Here is an 18,739-nt window from a genome sequence, read left to right as displayed (position 1 = left end):
ACCTCTATAAAGTTAAATTTGTAGTTATATTTTGTATAACTAATGAAACTTTTATTTCCAATTTATTGTTCTATTTTATTAATTATTTGATAGTTTCATTATAGTTTAATACTATGTTAGAATTTAATACTACATAATTTAGATATTACACTTTTAAATAATTTTTTACTTAATTTTGTAAAATATTTTTCGTATGTTTCGATACCATGTCAGGAGTCATATTATTTATAATATTAATCATCTTACAAAATTATATTCGAAAAATGTATAACCACATTTAATCTATGGTGATGTTTATGTGTAATTATTGAAGATTACTTAAACTATAATGATCCGAAACAGTAGGATAATTTATTCATAAGAATGTTTTGCATGACGTTTGGAATTATTATAAATCTACTCACCAATCTCTTTCAACATTTTTATTGGATTTATACAATGATTAAGAAAGGCAAAACTCATGCAAGCAGTTGGTCAAATACTAACATGTAAACAAGTATCATAATTTTAACTAATGTGTTGGATTCAGAAGAATGATATATATAAATGGACTCACTGTATCTAAATTAATTTGGTTCATGTTATCATTTTTGTTTGCACAAAAAGATTTAAATAAAAGGGAGAAAATTGCAATTGGGTGTTGAGAAGGGGTGAAAGATGACATTTTTAAGATTTAAAGATGTATATGGAAGCATTTGTAAAATGAGGAGAATATTTGTGATTTATCCATGTTGTTCGGTTCATAATTCACAAGCCATATATGCCTTGTTATCCTAACAGTGCTCCTATATTGTCTCTATTTTCTCCTGAAAGAAAGCTACGAATCACAGCCACTGGTGTTAATCATTCATTAACAAAACAAAACTACGAACAAAAAATGTTGTTCTTGGTCATCAAGGCAAAGAAGAAGAAGAACAGGAAGAAGAAAAAGAAAGAAAAAGGAAGATAAGCAATCTATAGAAAAAGAGGGTGGAAATTTTTGGGTTGTAAAAATGGCTTTTGGCTTGCCAATGAAGTCCATGGAGCCAACTATCTGTGGAGACAAGTTAGGTAACCTCATAATGGAAGTAGCTAAAAACTTTGTTGTATATATTGGGATGGTGCTTGCCTGCAATGGTTTACATTTTCTACTAAAGCCTTATAAACAACCACGCATTACTTCAGACATAATTGTGAGCTTCTTTCTCCACGGCTAATGAATAGAGTAGATGTTTGGTTTGATTATTTGGAATCTCAGATCTTTATTCATATGGATGTGAATCATGGAAAATGTGAAAAATGAAATGATGTTGTTTTTGATGATGTTCTGCAGGTAGGACTGTTGGTGGGCAACATAGGGTTTGTACGTGAGCTGTTTGAGAAATTTAACTTGACGCTTGGATTCATCATTGATTTTGGAATGACATGTTACATGTTTACCCTGGGAATAGAGATGGATCCTCATGCACTATTTGCAAAACCAAATAGGTACACTAAAACTGCTTTAGCAGGAATCATATGCTCCTTCATTATGGGAGGTCTTGTAACCCCAATGTTCAGATATTTCCCAGATGAAAACAAGCTGCTGGAGTTCACCCTAGCCTTCTCCACAATGATTTCTAGCACGGACTCACCACTCTTGACCCGTTTAATAACCCATCTGAAAATAGGAAAATCAGATATTGGGAAGCTCATCATTGGAGCAGGGATGCACACAGATTTTGTGTGCTGTTTGATGCTTTCCATTGGCTACATAGTTGTGCCAATGCCAGCATATTGTCAAAATTTGCTAGGAAGGTTTGAGATTAAGAAGACTGTAAATGTAGTGTTTGCAGTGGTGGTGCAGGTAGGGTTTACGGCCATGGTGTCACCAATGCTCCTGAAATGGGTTAGCAATGAGAACCCTGAGGGTAGACCCATGAAAGGTCCACACTTGGTACTGTCCATTGCCTTCATGGTCTTAATGTGTGCCTCCACCACTATGTATAATTATAATCCAATTTTAAGTGCTTTTCTGGTAGGGCTTTGTGTTCCCAGGGAGGGTAGAGTTTCCAGATGGTTTATCACCAGAATCAACTACATGTTGACCACAATTTTCTTTCCCATCTTTTTCTTGTGGATGGGATATGAATCTAATTTCAGGCAGTTTGAACTACACCATCCTGCAACATGGGTAAGACTTAGTGTGGTTTTAGTAGTGGCAGTAGCTGGAAAAGTTGTTGGAGTAGTCGTCTATGGGGCCATGTCTGGCGTTCACTGGCCTGAATCGGTTGCAATAGGAATGCTCCTTGTCACTAAGGGCCATTTGCAGATCTACTTAGCTATGAAAGTGGTCAGTCTTCTAAATTCAAACTCTTGATTTTCTCACTTTGGCTTTATCACAGCACACATTCTTGGCTAACTTGACTCTTGTGCTTAAAAATTTTGAAAATTCAGTGTAACTTGAAGTAATTTCTATAATGAGACCATTTTACTGTCATAACACACATAGTAACTTAAATCATGTTTTTCATTGGGTTACTTGAAGCTCTTAGGCTCATATTGTTGTTTTGCTATTTACCAGATAGGTTGTGGTGGTGTAACTACTAGCACAGGCATTGTGTTGGTACTTGGAACCTTTTTAACAGCTTTACCTGCATCAAGAATTGTAGCAAGCATCATTAGACGAGCAAAGAAAAGAGCACCTACTCATCGTTTGGCACTTCAAATGCTTGACCCCTCAAGTGAGCTTAGGATCCTGCTGTGTGTTCAAGGGCCTCAAAATGCTCCTGCTTCCATCAACTTGGTGGAGATCACAAAAGGGACTGCTGACACCGGCATTGTGGTGTATGTCACTGACATGATTGAACTCACTGCTGAATTATCAGACTCATTGGAGAGGGATGAAGCATTGCAGACAGCAACAGTGAAAGACAGGGCAGTCATGGAGAGGAGAGACCAAGTAACCAACTCATTCCAAGCCTATGTGGCAGACAATGATGATGGCATTACGCTTAAAAGAACCATGACACTCTCAACAATCACTAACATGCCACAAGACATTTTCATTTTAGCAGAGGACTTGATGATTGCCCTCATCATATTGCCTTTCCACAGGAGCCAACGTGAAGATAAAAGATTGGATAGTGGTAATCCAGGATTCAGATACATGAACCGAAAGGTAACAATGTCTGCACAACTAGAACCTCAATACACCTTTGATACTGTTAACAAAAAGAAGACGGAAGATTGTCTTAACTCTGGGATAGGTCATTCCAATAAGCATCAAATTCTCATTAAGTTACACTGGCCTGACATTTTCTCATATTACATCCCCATTCTCAGTGTTCTGAAATTTCGACAAAGCTCAAACTTTTCTTAAGAACAGTGTATGTTCACTCATTTTTGTCCCTGACCCTTGAATTTTAAAAACATTACACTTACATCCCTTGATATAGAACACCATTGTAATATAGAAAAAACAAGATTGTAAGTATAACTTGATAAAAACTCAGAAGGTGTTCATTGTAATTTTCTCAACTTTTTCAACAGCAGTCAAACACATTTTTTGTTGAACAGGTTCTGAGAAGTGCCCCTTGTTCTGTTGGGATTCTAGTAGATAGAGGCCTTGGATCATTTGAAGGTATAACAAGATGTGAAGCAACAATAAATGTGGCAGTGATATTCATTGGTGGAAAAGATGATAGAGAAGCCCTTGCCTACGCTAGCCGTGTTGCGCAGCATTCACAAGTTAAGCTGACGGTTCTAAGATTCCTAGTAGATAACAGTGTGGAGTCTGCAGCATTGTACAGGATAATCTCTCCGGAGCAGGAGAAAGAGATGCAATTGGATGATGAATGCTTTACACATTTCTACGAAAGGCATGTGATTGGGGGTCGGATTTCCTACATGGAGAAACATTTTGCAAATGCTGCTGAGACATTCTCCACTCTGAGATCCTTTGAAGGGCAATACTCATTGGTGATTGTTGGAAGGGAAGGAGGAATGAACTCAGTTTTGACAAGGGGCATGAATGATTGGCAACAGTGCCCAGAATTGGGACCAATAGGGGATGTTCTTTCTGGAACAGACTTCTCAATGACAGTTTCTGTTTTGATCATCCAACAACATAGACTTAGAGGAGAAATAGATGGGTTGGATGAAGATTTCTCTATCATATAAGCTGAGTTAGGTAGATAGATGGATAGGTAGGGTAGAAGTAGATACTAATTGTAGCAAGGAAACAGATAACTACTAGAGTTACTTAGTCAAAACTGTAAAGATAACATCTTGTTTTTCCATTTAGCAATAGGAATGTACTATTTTTCATGTTTGCTCAGGCTTCTAAACCACATAACTTTCTTCTCCTTACACCTTGAATGTACATCATTAGTCCTTGAAAAGTTCATCATCTTGGTCTGCAATTCAATGTTTTCTTATAGTTATATAATTGGTAGGAATAATCCACTTACTTCATTGATGATTAATATCCACTAGACAACCTTGCTGGTCACCTCTGGTGGTAGTCAACATGATCGTTTTGAATAAGGTCTTAGGTTCAAACCTTTTGGATGAAAAAAAAAAAAAAACATTAGGAGACACCTTACTAGAAATGGTTAATCAGATTTTTCAACAAAGATTAATCATTGAGAAAGTGGGTAGACAGTTTGTAAAAATATCATGATTATATATATATATATATATATATATATATATATATATATATATATGCAGTTTGTAAAAATATCATGATTACTTGATCGGAGGATTTTAGACTTATTACGCAACTATGTCAGGTCAGGTGATATTGAGTGATAAACTCTTCTAAATCGAAAATCTTACACATAATTACGAATCCATTAATGAAGTAAGAAAGTCAAATTCACAATTATTCACTAACGAATCCACAAGACGCAGATCATGTTACTTCCTAGTAGTTAATAAGCACAAGGCCTAGTCCTCCTCCTGCTCCTCTTCCTCAAAATCAGAATAATCTTCATTTTGATCAGAATCGTTGTCACTTTCAGAATCACTTAGTACATACGTCATTGGCTTACGAATGACCCTTTGAGGTCTAGTTCTTGATGGAGGTGCTGCAACCTCAACCACCTCATCCTCTGCGGTGCCTGGAGAAGGGTTTGAACCAGCAGAACCACCACCAGACAAGTCTTCACTTACACTTTCTTCTATGTTGGCAGCAGCAGCAACCCTGCCCAACACGGAACTGCTTTTCTTGTTAAATGGAGAAGCCCTCATCTTCCTCACTTTCTTCTCAGGTGATATTCCTGTTTTCTCCATCATATCGGTTATGAGCTTTTGACCCAAAACCTGAGATTGCTTGCCACCTACGTTTCTCTTCCTGGTAGCAGCAGGTGCCTTTTTCGCATTTTGAGCGGCAGGTGCCTTTTTCGCATTTTGAGCAGCAGGTTTTCTCCCTCCTTTCTTTTTTCCTGATCCTGCGGACGGCTGCGTGATTTCAAAGTCATTGTCATTCGTATCATCATTATCATTATCACTATCTGTCTCATCCAACACTATGGCAGTTGACTTTTTTGCAGCAGGACCCCTTCTTTTTGGTGCTGTCTTCCCAGCAGGCGCAGGACGCTCTTCAGTTTCCATGCCTGTGCAGGTCAAGAAGTGCTCACATCAATGCTGCATGGGACTTAATCGGGGAGGATTCAGAATTGTGGTGCTAAAATGCTTACCTGTTGATTGATCACTAGATGGTGCAAAATTATATGCGGCTAGCCGTTCTTGAAGTGATGCAATTTCATCATCCCCAACCTGATAACAAAAATATTCAGTGCTCAACAAACATGCACCAAACAAACGGTACTCAAAGAAGATTTGGCAACTGGCATACCGTCTGAGTATTCTCAGAACCTGCTGCTCTGCCTTTTGGTTTAGTAACTTCCGCAACATTCTCTGATAAGAGACACAGGAAATAGGAATAGGAGATGTTACAACATTTTCAAAATTGGAAAGCCGTGTAATTATTTATGATCATAGTATTTTCAAAATAAATGTTACATAATAGACTATTTTCAAAATTCTCTTCGTTTGATTATATTTTATTATTAACAATAAAAGTAATCAGGAAATATAGATTTTCTTAAAATAAAATTAATATTAATACATAAAGGTAAATATTTTTTTGAATCCCAACGAAATGGTGATAAGTAACGTAATTCAGACTTACCGACTTCCATTGAAGAATTATCATTATCTGGCTCGACATTCTTGGCCTTCTTAGTATATTTCCGTGGTTGTGGTGGCGGCTTCTTAGCTGCTTTTGTTGCTGCTGAAACACCACGATTGGATGCCTTCCTAGTTGCCTGACTTGATCTTTTTAGTTCTTCCTCTGCCTCTTTGCTATCTATTTCCTGAAAAACGCGATACATGAGAATTAAAAGATAAGTAAACATACTATCATTATTCCAATACAGTAAATTAGTAAATTTCTCCTACATCAAGTTTCTTCTCGAGCTCATCTAGATCCTTCAACCACATAGACTTTGATGGCGTTGCTTTCAAAATCTCGAACTCCTTTTCCTTTTCAGCTTTCTCTGCTAGAAGCTTCTGAACACTTTCGAAGGTCAAAGTCCGAATAGACATGGCTAACAGATACTCATAGTCACCTCGTTTTGCTGCTTCAACACTTCCTGTTTCCTGTTCCGTAGAGTTGTCATCTTCCTGCTCTTCTTCATCATTGGCCCCAGCAACTACAGGTTCTGCAGATTTACCTTTCCTTGGCATGGGAGTGAAACCTTTCTGCTGCAGCTCTATCACCAAATCCGCATTCTTCCTGTTGTTCACGATAATTTCTCCACTCACAACCCCTAATATAAACCTAACTTTGTTGTCCAGCACCAGCAAAAGTCGTTCAAGGTTGTTCAGAATGTGATTCTGCATGCATACCCAAATTGCATTTCAGTTCTCACTAGTATAGGATTTTTTTGAGATTTAAAGACCCTCCCATTGCAAACACAACAAACTCACCTTTCTTCTTTCGTAATAATCAAGCCGAAGTGGGAAGAACTCTTCGAGAACTGCACAAAAAATCAAATATAAAAGGTTTGACACATTATCAGATAATAGATAGTATTGGGAACTTCGCTGAATAAAGGTGTATACTTTCTTCGGGACTGTCATATTTCTTAATTTTCCCTTCTGCATCAAAGAGATGCATGTTGTTTGTGCTTAAAGAGGTGGTCAGTTTAAACTTCTTAAGCAGACCCTCTTGCATGATGCCCGCTATTTTGTCTAGCTTCATCCTGACTTCTATGTCTACAATTGCATCATCACCGTTCTGTCGGAAATCCTGCAGAAAAAAAGAAATCACATGAAAAATTGACAGCCTGATAATAATTTATTGTACATATAGTAAAGAACTTAGGTTCGTGTTATATTACATCAATTAAAGGATCCTTCACATTAGGAGACCCATCAGTTATAGACTCAAGGAACTGCTTGTAATCTTGGGTCCATTTACGGACTGGCAGCTCAGAGATTCTGAATGTTTGTTCATCTATTTCTTCCGCTAAACCATTGACTACGTATCCACCTTCCTTTGGACTTCTCTCAATTGTCCCTTTGAATCCTTTGTACCATGGATTCATTGGCACCAGCGCCTCCCCACTCAACAAACGCCTAATGTTGGCAATTATCTCCCTTGGATTATAATTGGGAATGAATGAACTCCAGCCTGTCCCAATTCCCTCACTACCATTGACAAGAACCAACGGTATAACCGGCATGTACCTGTGAGGTAGGACAGAAATAATTTGAGAAAACCCCTTTACAGGTCATAAACTAAAGGGTCTAAAATGAAGGAATAAACAAAAAATACCAGTTGGGCTCAATGGACTTCCCATCCTCGCTCAAGTATTCAAGAAGCTTGTCATCATCTTCATGGAAGATGCACCGCGTAATATTGTTTAGTTCGGTGTAAATGTATCTGGCACTAGCATGATCTTTGCCTCCCTGTTGAAAGAACAAGTTACACGGTTAATATAAGTTTCAAAGCACAACAAACACAAATGATGAACCTCAAAGTCATGTACAGATTCGTCTCACCAGGTTACGAGTACCAAATTGACCATTTGGTTTAAGAAGATTGATGTTGTTGCTACCCACAAAATCTTGTGCCATATTAATAATTGTGCTAGATAAACTTTGCTCACCATGATGGTAAGCAGAATGCTCAGACACATAACCAATAAACTGGGCTACTTTTATTTCTTTGAACAATTTCTTCTTAAATGAACAGAACAGAATCTTCCTTTGACCAGGCTTGAGGCCATCAACCATGGAGGGAATAGACCTCTGAAGATCCGCCCTAGAGAACAATATTAGCTCTTTGTTAACAAAATCCCTGTAGTTTATATATCTGGCTGAATGATCCCGATAAGTGCCAGGCTGCAAGAACAGATGGTAGAATTTTATTAGCAAGCATCCTAAATAAAAATTAATTGCAACTCGTCATATTTCTCAATAAAATGGACACCAATGTCTGATCTTAACACCTCAAAATTACGGATCCAAGTCTTCCTATCTTCAGCCTTTTTCTTACTAAATGCCATCTCAATTGCACTTCCATCTTGCTCATCGTCCCAAACAAAGTCCTTCTTATGCTTACCAAGATCTCCAAAGTACTCTCGCCCTTCCTGGGGAGTACTTGTACCCAAACCCTGTATGTGCCAGGAAAATGTATACGAAGTAAACACTCTAACTGAAAGCAGAATGAACTTTAAAGCAACTATCAAGGTTCTCCATCCTTACAGCAACAAACCTTATAGTACTTTATCTTCCAACCACTTGCATTCCCCAATCTTTCTCTCCATGATTCATACTCGGGCATGGAATAAAAAGATAATTTTGTGCCATTTGAATGAAAAGCCTGCAGAAACAGGAAATTCAAAATATGAAATGTATGACATGCTACATAACTAGCGTGCGAGAATAAATATTTTCTCTCATTTAGTACAAAACCATACTAACCCTTATTATGGGAGTGGTAAACTCAACCATAAAAGTTGGAACTTTTAGCAGCGATGGCCAGAACGAATGAATGAAGTTTATCAGTAACCCTTTGATGTGGGAACCATCATGATCCTGAAACACCAAGAAAGTTGAACCATTATAATCTCCGTCAAAGCAATAGACAAAGCAACACAACTGTAATATCTAAAAAACCCACCTGATCAGCCATAATCATCAAATGACCATATCTCAAAGACTTCACGTTTGTGTACTCCTTGTTTTGCTGCAGTCCAAGAATCTTCTTTATATTTTGAATTTCTTCATTATCCATGATCTGTTTGCTGCTGGCTTCCCGTACATTGAGTAACTTACCCCTCAAAGGAAACACCCCATAATGGTCTCGACCCACAACAGAGAGGCCAGCCATCTTCATAAATAATAAATAATGTCACAACTCCTAATTCTTGATTAAACCTATAGTATATGCAAATTGTGTAAAAAGGGTATTGAGCCCATGACTGTAAAGAAGAAAATTAAATCGGTTCACAACTACTTTTGAAAAAGGCTATTTAAAGAAAAATCGTACGACAGTAATTTCAAAGTTGAAATTCTGTGTGTTCTTTGAAAGATCATTTGGCTTCTATGTTTTCAAATTGAAGTTGAGCATTTTATTCAGGTTTGTAAAAATAACTTTTGGCAAAGATTGAAATTACTTCTTTCTAATTACAAACTTACAGCAAGGGCCTTGGCAGAATCTCCCTCGGTCAATATCAAGGTACACTTCTCGGAGTTCCTGCTACCTGCATCGTTGGCGTCTTCTAGCTTCACAATTCCTCGAAGCCTCTGAGTCTTTGTCCCATCAGTTTTCTTAAGATCTTTGCTTTGCTTAAAATCTGCCCATGATAAGAGGGTGTCCACTATACCAGAATTTGCGACTGCAAACAATGCAACATGTATGTGTAAGAGACCAATTCTTATGGTTGAATTATGTTAGATTATTGAGAAAAACAAACCTTCCTTCAGCATTGAATCTGGAACATCACATTTAGAACCAAAACTAGCCTGTCTAGTTGTGAGAGTTTCCTTAGTTTGAGAATCAAAGGCAGGATTGTCAATAAGTGCATTGACAAAAACCCACAAATGATTCTTCACGTTATGAGCTTTCACACTGGCATCCTTTTTCTTCTTATTTACTTTAGCCATCACAAAGTTTGTAATCTGATTGGTGACATAATCAACATGAGTTCCGCCCTTGATTGTGGCAATGGAGTTAACAAAGCTGACCTGGTAAAATCAAATTAGCAGAGTATAAGATACAAAGATAACATCAATGAACTATCAAGCAGTAGCAACTTTGCTTCATAAGCTCACTAGTCACCTGCTGAAACTGGCCATCACTTAGACTCACGCAAATCTCCCACCTTTCACCTACTTTTGCATGAATCCTATAGTCAACAACATAACCAAGTTACTACAGCAAAAACAGGAAAGGATAAAAATATTGTCTTCTCAAACTGTGTTTCAAAGACCTTGGAAGTGGCACTGGTTTGGATTTCTCTGCTGATTTGAGGTAAAGATCAGCATAGTCGCGAAATGATTTCATGCGGATCACCTGTCCGTTTAGTTCAACCTTAACTGTCTTACCAAGGCACCCAGCCATGTCCACCACCCTCTTTTTCATCAAAGCCACAACGTCTTCTTCAAGATGGTCCATCTTAAACTTTGCCAGGTCAGGCTTGAAGGTTACCTTGGTCCAATTCTCACCACCCTTGCATTTTGTTATCACCGGCTCAGACTTCTTCCCCATGTTGTTGGAGAAAACCTTTCAACCACAATCAGAAAACTCCATCAGCAACACCCATAGAAATTACCATATCCAGCTTCAAATACCAATTTCCACTCAAAAAATAAAATTCTCAATCCCCAAAACATTACACAGTGATTTAAGTCAAATTATCACAAAACCCGGAGCAGAATCCTACATCCACAAATTTATCTCCAATTCAAGTAAATGAAGAAAAAACAAGCTACAGATACAACTTTTGCCTTCAGCATGAGATTTATCAATTCCCAAAAATAAACCAGCGAAAAACACTTAAACCAAAGTAAAATCATACATAAAACCCCAAATTTACAAAATTCCTCCAATTAAAGTAAAAGTGTAACAACAAATTTACAACGAAAAACCCAATGCACGCTACTTAAGCAATATAACCACTTGAATTATCACTAAACAAACGTTTCGGGCCTAAAAACCCTAGGACTGTTCAATGATAGATGAGACCCAGAAAATGGAGGGAAACTGAAGGGCCGAAAAGAATACCTGCTTATACTTCTTCTGGCGCTTTCCGTCGGCGGTTTCGATGACGAACTCGGTGGAGAAGATGTTGGTGAGCTTGGCACCGTAGCCGTTGCGTCCACCGGTGGTCTTCTTGACGTTGTCGTCGTAGTTGCTGCTAGTGAGCAAGTGGCCGAAGATGAGTTCGGGGACGTAGACTTTCTCCTCCTGGTGGATCTCGACGGGTACGCCATCGCCGTTGTTGTAGACGGATACGGTGTTCTGCTCGGCGTCGATGGTGACCTTGAGGGCATCCATGGAGGGATCTCGCTGCTTGTTGTCGGCGGCGTTGACGAGGATCTCGTCGAAGATCTTGTAGAGGCCAGGGACGTAGGAGACGGGGCGTTGCACCATCTCGCCATTCTGATAGACCCACAGCGTCTGCGTGTGCTTCTCGATGGACCCAACGTAGGTGTCGGGTCGGAGCAGGATGTGCTCCAGCTGCGTCTTCTTCTGGTAGACTTCCTCGATGGTCTTCCCCGCTGCGGCGGCCACGTTGGCGGCGCTGCTGCTCTGGAGGGGGCGCTTAGTCTGGGGCTCCATGACACGGAGGGAGTGTCTAGAGAGAGAAAGAGAAATGAAGAGAATCGAAAGAGGGTTTGCGTTTGCAAATGAAGAGAAATGGAGAAACAGGGTTTTATTTTAAATGGAACTTGGGGCAACGGTCATATAGATTTGAATTTGAAATGTTGTAAGCTTTGAATTTGAGCGGGACTTTTACATCATATGGGATCCGTCTGAAGGAGCACCTTTACTATGGTATTCTGACACACATGCGACTATTACTTGCACTTTGCTAGGGTGTGGTCAAAGACAAAAAAGCCCCTGTTAATTAATATTATATAAATTTTAACTATCCTTTCTTCCTTTCTTTTCGTACACCCTAATTACATTTGCAACCCATTTTATATTTGCAATTCAAAATGTTCCTTACTTTTTCTGTTTGCTAAGCTAAGTTTATTCGTCATTTTCTTTGTTTTAATTTTTTAGAATTCATTGATTTTTAAAATTTCTATATTATATTTTTAGCATGTGTTACACTTGTTATTATAATCATTATCAGGCATATGCAGATTAATCATGCACACGTTTCAAAGAATGATGATCCTGATCACATGGTACAAACACCTAAATATGTCATTTCTCACATTTTTTACATAAATAATAATATATTTTATTTATCTCATTTATTGTAAATTTTTCACCATAATGTTTTCTAATGAATTTCTTCTATATTAAATCTTATTTCATGATATCAAAAATTTCATCATATGGATCAACATATAAACCTCATAAAATATTTGACTTTAAAATTAATCATCTATTTTGTTAAACATAATCATAGTTAAAACTTCAAAATACATAATCATTTATCTCAAATAGATATTTTCTTAATGAAATATTCTATAATTTAAATCATAAAAAAAATACAAATTAGTCATCTTATTTGTATAATTTAAAACTCTTGATAAAATATTATAAAATTATGTGATTATATATACTATGTGATTAAAAAATCGAGATCATATAATTGATCCTGGTGACAAGCATTATATTTTAGACCGGTCAATTTTTTAGATCGATTAAGTTGGTTTTTTATTCCTCTTTTAGTTTGTTTTATCTTTCATTACATGCGAGTTTATGTGAATACATGTGGCATTTGAGTCTTCTATAAGACTCCTTGTTGATTAATGGTCTTATAGGTGTACCTTGATCGTGTTTCTGTGATTCGCAGGAGCATATAGGACTTCTTGTGCATTAGAGCTATTTTAAGCATTCTATAACGGTTTGGTCATCTGTTAGGTAAGAGAAGCTAAATACCTTGGTTCTACAATTTTTGTAGCTTGATAATATGAGTTTGTATGTGGTAATTGTATGGATTAATTATTGAAATTTGTTCTGAATTCTACGATGGTGGATGGTCTACCATGTTGAAATTGTTGATTTGGTATTGTGAATTCTTGTTATAGACAACTTGTGAAGTTGTAATAAGTTTATGATGATTTGTGAGTGATGTAATTTTTGTTTGAGATTGGTCATTGGCTGTTGAACTTTAGTTTGGTAATAAGTCTTTAAAGCTAGAAAGAAACTAGTCTAGAATTAATGGTCTGACAGGTGAATTTCAGTTGGGATTGTTTATTGAAGGAGCTTGATATTAGGAGTATGTGTTTGTGTCATTTAAGACTTGGATATATTCTTGTTTTACTGAAATTTGGTCTTTAATATGCTAAGTTGTTATTTGGAGTTGTGACGGTTACTGGTTTGATCTGATGGACTAAGTTTTTAGCCAATTGAGCAAAGTGGTATTCAATCTAATGTTTAAACATGTTTTAGAATCAATTTTAGTGTTAAGAGTACCATTTGATCATTTGAATAGATCTTGAGTGCAACTAGATTAAGATTCAAAGTTGTTGGTTTCTGGTGTGGCGTTGAGCGACCTTGTGTGGCACTGAGCGCTACAAAGTTAGAGAGTCACTAGGCTCTAAGGCGTTGAGCAGCACTTTCGGCCGCTAAGTGTTGCCCAAGTTAATGAGCTTATGCTTTCTCGGCATTGGGCGTTGAGTGTTGAGTGATGTTTGGTGGTGCTGATCATTACTCTTTCCTAGTAAATTTGATCCATAATTCATTGGGCAAGAGGATAGGCTCGTTAGGCGAGCATGTTTGTTTGAGCTTGGCATTGTGCGCTAGAAATGGACACTGAGCGTTAGAAATGGGCATTGAGCACACCTTGTTTCCAAGCCTTTATATATTTCTGTGTTTTCTGATTCTTGCTCTATTTGCATTATGTTATTTGGTATCCTGTGCATGTTTATTATTAGACCGGTGATGCTTGATGGATTGTGATCTAAATGTGAGCATGTTTGGTATTTATTTCATACACGATGTGGTGGTTATGATGAGCGTTATCGGTTATGTGCATGGCATGTGTGGTTGGCGTAATTCCATGAATCTAGTAAAGATATTCTATAGTGGTGTTCAGTGTAATGTATTGATGTAGGATGCTCTGGAATGGGGAGTGATCGTGACATTCTTAATATCCACTCAGTCTCAAGTAGAGAGGAATGAGTATATATGTAATGGATTGAAATACATATTTTCTTTCAATTATCAGTTCTCTCATTCCTCGTATGTAATATTTTTCTTAATAATTGTATACTATTAAATTTGAGATGTTACAAAATATAATGAAAATAAACTATTATTTTATTTAAGTTATAAGTCGGTTAATTTTATAAATTAATTTTATAGTCTTTTTAAACAAATTAAAAATAATTTTTATAAATTATTTCATACACTTACAATATTTATATTATAAATGGTAACTATGCAATAGGTCTCCAAATGGGTTGTGCTAAAACATTCTTCCAAAATATTTTATTAGGTTAATCCCTTTAAAATCTAAACATTACTTTTTGGCTTCAATTTTTACCTCTACTAATGTTTTTTTTTTTAGTACTGTCGTTTTTTCTTCTTCTAAACTATGTCTTTGATTAAGCCACATATTTATTTCTCATATTTAGAGTATTTTAAGTTAGAGTGAACAAACCTTAATATTTTTCCTTTTTGAGATATTACCATTTGAAGTGAAATGGGTTTACACTAATCAAAACTTCGGTCACAATAAAACACCCAAAAAAATATAATTTTGAATTATGTTTCGTATTTAATAATATTTTATTTGAGTTTTAGCATTTATTTTAAATTTTCTTTTAAAAAGTATTTAGGTTTATTATATTTTAAACTAATATGATTTATTAATAGAAATAAAAATAGAAATAGTGGAATATTATATTTGCACATTGGGACAAATTCTTAACCATCTACAAGTAAATGTAATTTAAAATGTAATACTTAGGGTGTTATTTTTTTTAAGAGATTTAAAGATAATAGTAAATGAATTTAAAATAAAATTTAAGTGATTTAACTTATATAATAGATTAAAAAATATTTTAATAGAAAAAAATTGAGATTATTAAATTATCCTTGGTGTTAAAAAAAACACCAATAAAGTGGAAATGGTTCCAACATTATGGGAACAATTCCCTTCTCATTTGCCCTCTCATTGGAATAAGTTCCAAGTCTATAGGAATCGATTCTCTTAACTTTTGCACTTCACATGGAATCAGTTCTAGCTTAAGAGAAATTGCTTTCCTTTTCTTCATCTTCAACCACAAACTCTACTCTATCTCTCAATGCAGTGTTCATCCTTCACCACCACCAATTAAGAGAAATTAAAAAAATCTATGAATTTCGCTTCTCTTGCACTCAAATCCGCCAATCCAAACGTCACACTCACCAACAAATCCTTCGGCGCCATTTACTGACAACAGGAACACACCCACAAGCAAACACAGCACTAGATTAGATTCCTTCCATGCATATATATATACTTCATGAGATCTTTCAAATTGAACTTGTTTAATATCATCTTTTTAATGGTTTCGACCATATTTTACGATGAAAAATTAAAAATACATTAAAACTGGTCTCTCAAATTGGAATGCATCCCTGTAAAAGGAGAATAGAAATTTACAAGACCAAACAACAGTTGAGAATATCTTTCATCTTCTTGCAATTATAGAAAATACAGACTCAAGGGATAGCAAAAATCTCTCAATTACTACATATTTTAGCAAAGGTAAAGTAGAAGGAACTCATGTTTAGGCAACAGGGAACACTATAACTTGATCAATAACAGGGCCACAAAGAGAACCATAATCATCAATTCTGGTATGATAAAAGGAGCTGTAGAAAGTGAGTCTGGTTCTGGGTGCAATAGCTTTGAACTTGAAACTCACAGTACTGAATGTGCCCTTCCCTTCAGATTTGAAGGGAACTTTGAAGGTATCTTTAGCAGCAAATGCTTCAACCAGCATGGATCCGTGGCACCCATTTTTGGCATCTCCAACTGAAAATGTGATGTTGTAGACTTTGTTGGTGACTGTTCTGATGACTTGTGCAATGGCACTTTCTCTGCCTGCCACAAGCTCCACTGCTCCTAGCCCAAATGGGATATTGAAATGCTTTGAGTCAATGAACTTCACAGCCTTGAGGGACTCAATGATCCAACCAGGTAGTGGGGAGAACCTATCTTGTTGTTGAGGAGGGAGCAGAACACCGTTTGTAGAGTTGAAAATGGGGAATGGACCCTCCTCAAAGCCAGGATTTTTTACCAAGTTAACTGCAACATACCATATAATGGTTTTATCAGAAAGTGCCACTTCTACGGTACACATTCTCACATGAGGCTTAGTAAAATCAGATAGTTCATATTCCGCATCAAAATAACAGTAATTATATTTTCACAACCACTTTTTGTAAATTGAGTTTCTCTCTCCTTGTTACCACAAAAGATAAGGGAAAGGTAATGGGAAAACAATTTTGTTTCTAATGTGCTATCAGGCTCCACCCATGTGCCTGGCTAAGGTAAAGATCCAACTTTTATGTCATATAAATGTGATTAAGTATTCATTTTTGACAAAACATGACCAAGTAGGGACACACTGAAAATATGATGGCATCATGCGAGACCAGAGAGCATGGAGGTACTAATCACCCGGAAACTCAGCAAACGGTTTCCTACAACTTTCTGATGTGTTAAAAACCGCAGAAAGATCAATGTTGCATATAGATTTGAAATTGTAACATCTATTCAGAGCCAACAAAGATTCCCATAACATACCCAAGTGGTACTTGATAAAATTAAAATGTTAGGTTCTAAGAGTAGAGTAGAATAGCATGGTCTATGTTTCATTACCTCTAGTAGGCATTGGAGGGTAGAACTCCCTGATAGCAATGGCATCCAGAAGTGGCCCACAAGCTGGATCTTCTTGAACTCCAGGGTTGTGGAAGGTCACTTTGACAACATTAGAAGTGGCCTTAAACCCCCAAGCAATAACATCACCGTTGAGGCTATACAGGGTCTGCAAAGGAACATCGCCAGTCTGTGGAGGCACAGAGATTCTCAAAACTTCATCTTGTGCACAAGTCCTTGAGGCTCCAAGAATTAGAGCATACAGTTGACCCTGTTTGACCTTGATAGTTTGGGAGATTGAAGCCTCATTGCCAAGTCTCACAGCATGAATTCCATGAGTAACAGGGAAGAACATGCCACCAGGTTGGGGTCCCCCAGAGACATACTCAACCAGACCATTGATCTCCCATTTAGGCAAAGCAAATTTCCCAACGAGCTTTGATTTCTTGAGATATTTGGGGTTCGGCTGCTCCTCAAAGTTTCCATTTTGAAGGTAAGCTATGAAGTTAAAAATTACAAAGAGAAAAAAAAAACACAACTTCAGAATCAGGGAGTGCACATTGCCAGATCCATGTGTTTAAAACGAGACAGTGATGATATGATGTATTCACTTATCACTTGAATCAAAACATTTCATAAACTTTATGTGTTTTTGTTACAGTCAGTTTCTCAAAGGAGCTAAATCTCAAGATAACGAACAGATCTAAAGGCTAGCCTGAAAAAACGTTCAAGCAAGTAACCCATAGAGGCATTCCATGAAGCAAATCACAGTAAAAGTAGACAATGCAGAACAAGGGTTTGAAGTAAACACAGACAAAATGAACATAAACCTTGCGTTAAACAAGAAACAGATCAAGTGTTTTTTGTGTTTTCTTTTCACATTACTACGTATGCAAATGAAAGGGTCTCAGATGTTATCAAAATACCTTCTGGTACTCTTGGCTCAATGGCAGAAACAGCCGAAGCAGCACACAGCAGAGCCAAAAGCAGTGCTGAAGAAAGAATCTGTGCCATTTTCAGTGCAAAACAGAGGCTAGAAGAAGAGAAGGGAACAGGGTTTACGCGTTGCTCTGAAAGAGCAGAACTTGGTGTGGAAGTGAAGTGGATGAAGCTTCGCTTGATTTTATAATGGAAAGAGAAAATGGAAGGTACTTAGCAAAAATCACGTAGAAAAGTGCATTAGGGGGGAACACACATGATTTGTCTTTAAAGTTTTGATTTTTAATTTTTTTTTCTCCACCCGCTTTTTTCTCCACGATTCATGCTATGACACCTTTGAATTGAGATTACAATTTCTTCCTAGAAGCATAAGAGAATGTGTTATTTACGTAATAATTTAATTTAAGGGTTAAATATGTTTTTAAGTCGGCGATTTTGGTTTTAGTCCTTTTTCAAACTCTAAAATATAATTTAGTCTTTTAATTTTAGAAAACTTTGGTTTTAGTATTTTTTTATCAAATTTTTTTAACTTTATTTATTTAAGTAAGAATTATCAAACAATGTAAACAATCTAAATGTTATAATGAAATGTGTTTGAATCAGATAAAGTAAAAAAAAATCTGATAAAAAGAATTAAAATCAGAATTTTCTAAAATTGAAGGACTAAATTGTACCTTAATTTAAAAAAGGGACTAAAACCAAAATCATTTCAAAGTATAGGGACTAAAAGCATATTTAACCTACTATTTAAAAAAACTAGAGACAGA

General features: G+C 36.6%; 3 protein-coding genes across 5 annotated transcripts; 1 reads left to right on the top strand and 2 right to left on the bottom strand.

The window, feature by feature from the left end:
- Nucleotides 1-655: 655 nt before the first annotated feature.
- LOC106761705 (cation/H(+) antiporter 28) lies at nt 656-4,312 on the top strand. Of its 3 annotated transcripts, XM_022780327.1 has the most exons (5): nt 978-1,050; nt 1,313-1,467; nt 1,551-2,311; nt 2,543-3,139; nt 3,538-4,312. In XM_022780327.1, the coding sequence occupies exons 2-5, from the start codon at nt 1,443-1,445 to the stop codon at nt 4,138-4,140; spliced, it is 1,986 nt and encodes a 661-aa protein (XP_022636048.1). In that variant the 5' UTR covers nt 978-1,050; nt 1,313-1,442; the 3' UTR covers nt 4,141-4,312. The 3 variants fall into 3 exon arrangements, with proteins under 3 accessions (XP_014500761.1, XP_022636048.1, XP_022636047.1); XM_014645275.2 differs by having other exon boundaries at nt 656-1,172; nt 1,313-2,311; XM_022780326.1 differs by having other exon boundaries at nt 1,313-2,311.
- Nucleotides 4,313-4,765: 453 nt separating this feature from the next.
- Nucleotides 4,766-11,904, bottom strand: LOC106762134 (DNA topoisomerase 2). Its single transcript, XM_014645869.2, has 19 exons — nt 11,264-11,904; nt 10,470-10,762; nt 10,319-10,385; nt 9,954-10,224; nt 9,676-9,875; nt 9,158-9,367; nt 8,959-9,072; nt 8,750-8,857; nt 8,484-8,648; nt 8,035-8,376; nt 7,808-7,941; nt 7,371-7,719; nt 7,093-7,279; nt 6,958-7,007; nt 6,427-6,864; nt 6,158-6,341; nt 5,822-5,883; nt 5,664-5,742; nt 4,766-5,579 (listed from the first exon to the last, which is right to left on the bottom strand). Exons 1-19 carry the CDS (start codon nt 11,819-11,821, stop codon nt 4,912-4,914), a joined length of 4,479 nt encoding a protein of 1,492 aa, XP_014501355.1. The 5' UTR covers nt 11,822-11,904; the 3' UTR covers nt 4,766-4,911.
- Nucleotides 11,905-15,729: 3,825 nt separating this feature from the next.
- On the bottom strand, nt 15,730-18,166 carry LOC106762656. The gene is made up of 3 exons (XM_014646675.2): nt 17,960-18,166; nt 17,037-17,531; nt 15,730-16,460 (listed from the first exon to the last, which is right to left on the bottom strand). The coding sequence occupies exons 1-3, from the start codon at nt 18,045-18,047 to the stop codon at nt 15,940-15,942; spliced, it is 1,104 nt and encodes a 367-aa protein (XP_014502161.1). The 5' UTR covers nt 18,048-18,166; the 3' UTR covers nt 15,730-15,939.
- Nucleotides 18,167-18,739: the final 573 nt, after the last annotated feature.

This window comes from Vigna radiata, chromosome 5, assembly GCF_000741045.1.
Source record: "Vigna radiata var. radiata cultivar VC1973A chromosome 5, Vradiata_ver6, whole genome shotgun sequence".
Taxonomy (NCBI): Eukaryota; Viridiplantae; Streptophyta; class Magnoliopsida; order Fabales; family Fabaceae; genus Vigna; species Vigna radiata.
This window is presented reverse-complemented; position numbering and strand designations above follow the sequence as displayed.

What these genes read in the sequence shown, in the direction of transcription:
- LOC106761705 (XM_014645275.2), top strand. Translation starts at nt 993, where the DNA reads ATGGCTTTTGGCTTGCCAATGAAGTCCATGGAGCCAACTATCTGTGGA. An exon ending in GCATTACTTCAGACATAATT is followed by an intron (nt 1,173 to 1,312) that starts GTGAGCTTCTTT and finishes GATGTTCTGCAG; the next exon opens with GTAGGACTGTTGGTGGGCAA. An exon ending in TCAGATACATGAACCGAAAG is followed by an intron (nt 3,140 to 3,537) that starts GTAACAATGTCT and finishes TTTGTTGAACAG; the next exon opens with GTTCTGAGAAGTGCCCCTTG.
- LOC106762134 (XM_014645869.2), bottom strand. Translation starts at nt 11,821, where the DNA reads ATGGAGCCCCAGACTAAGCGCCCCCTCCAGAGCAGCAGCGCCGCCAAC. An exon ending in AATTTGGTACTCGTAACCTG is followed by an intron (nt 7,942 to 8,034) that starts GTGAGACGAATC and finishes TTCTTTCAACAG; the next exon opens with GGAGGCAAAGATCATGCTAG. An exon ending in AAGTCCATTGAGCCCAACTG is followed by an intron (nt 7,720 to 7,807) that starts GTATTTTTTGTT and finishes CCTACCTCACAG; the next exon opens with GTACATGCCGGTTATACCGT.
- LOC106762656 (XM_014646675.2), bottom strand. Translation starts at nt 18,047, where the DNA reads ATGGCACAGATTCTTTCTTCAGCACTGCTTTTGGCTCTGCTGTGTGCT. An exon ending in TGAGCCAAGAGTACCAGAAG is followed by an intron (nt 17,532 to 17,959) that starts GTATTTTGATAA and finishes TTAACTTCATAG; the next exon opens with CTTACCTTCAAAATGGAAAC. An exon ending in CCCTCCAATGCCTACTAGAG is followed by an intron (nt 16,461 to 17,036) that starts GTAATGAAACAT and finishes GGTATGTTGCAG; the next exon opens with TTAACTTGGTAAAAAATCCT.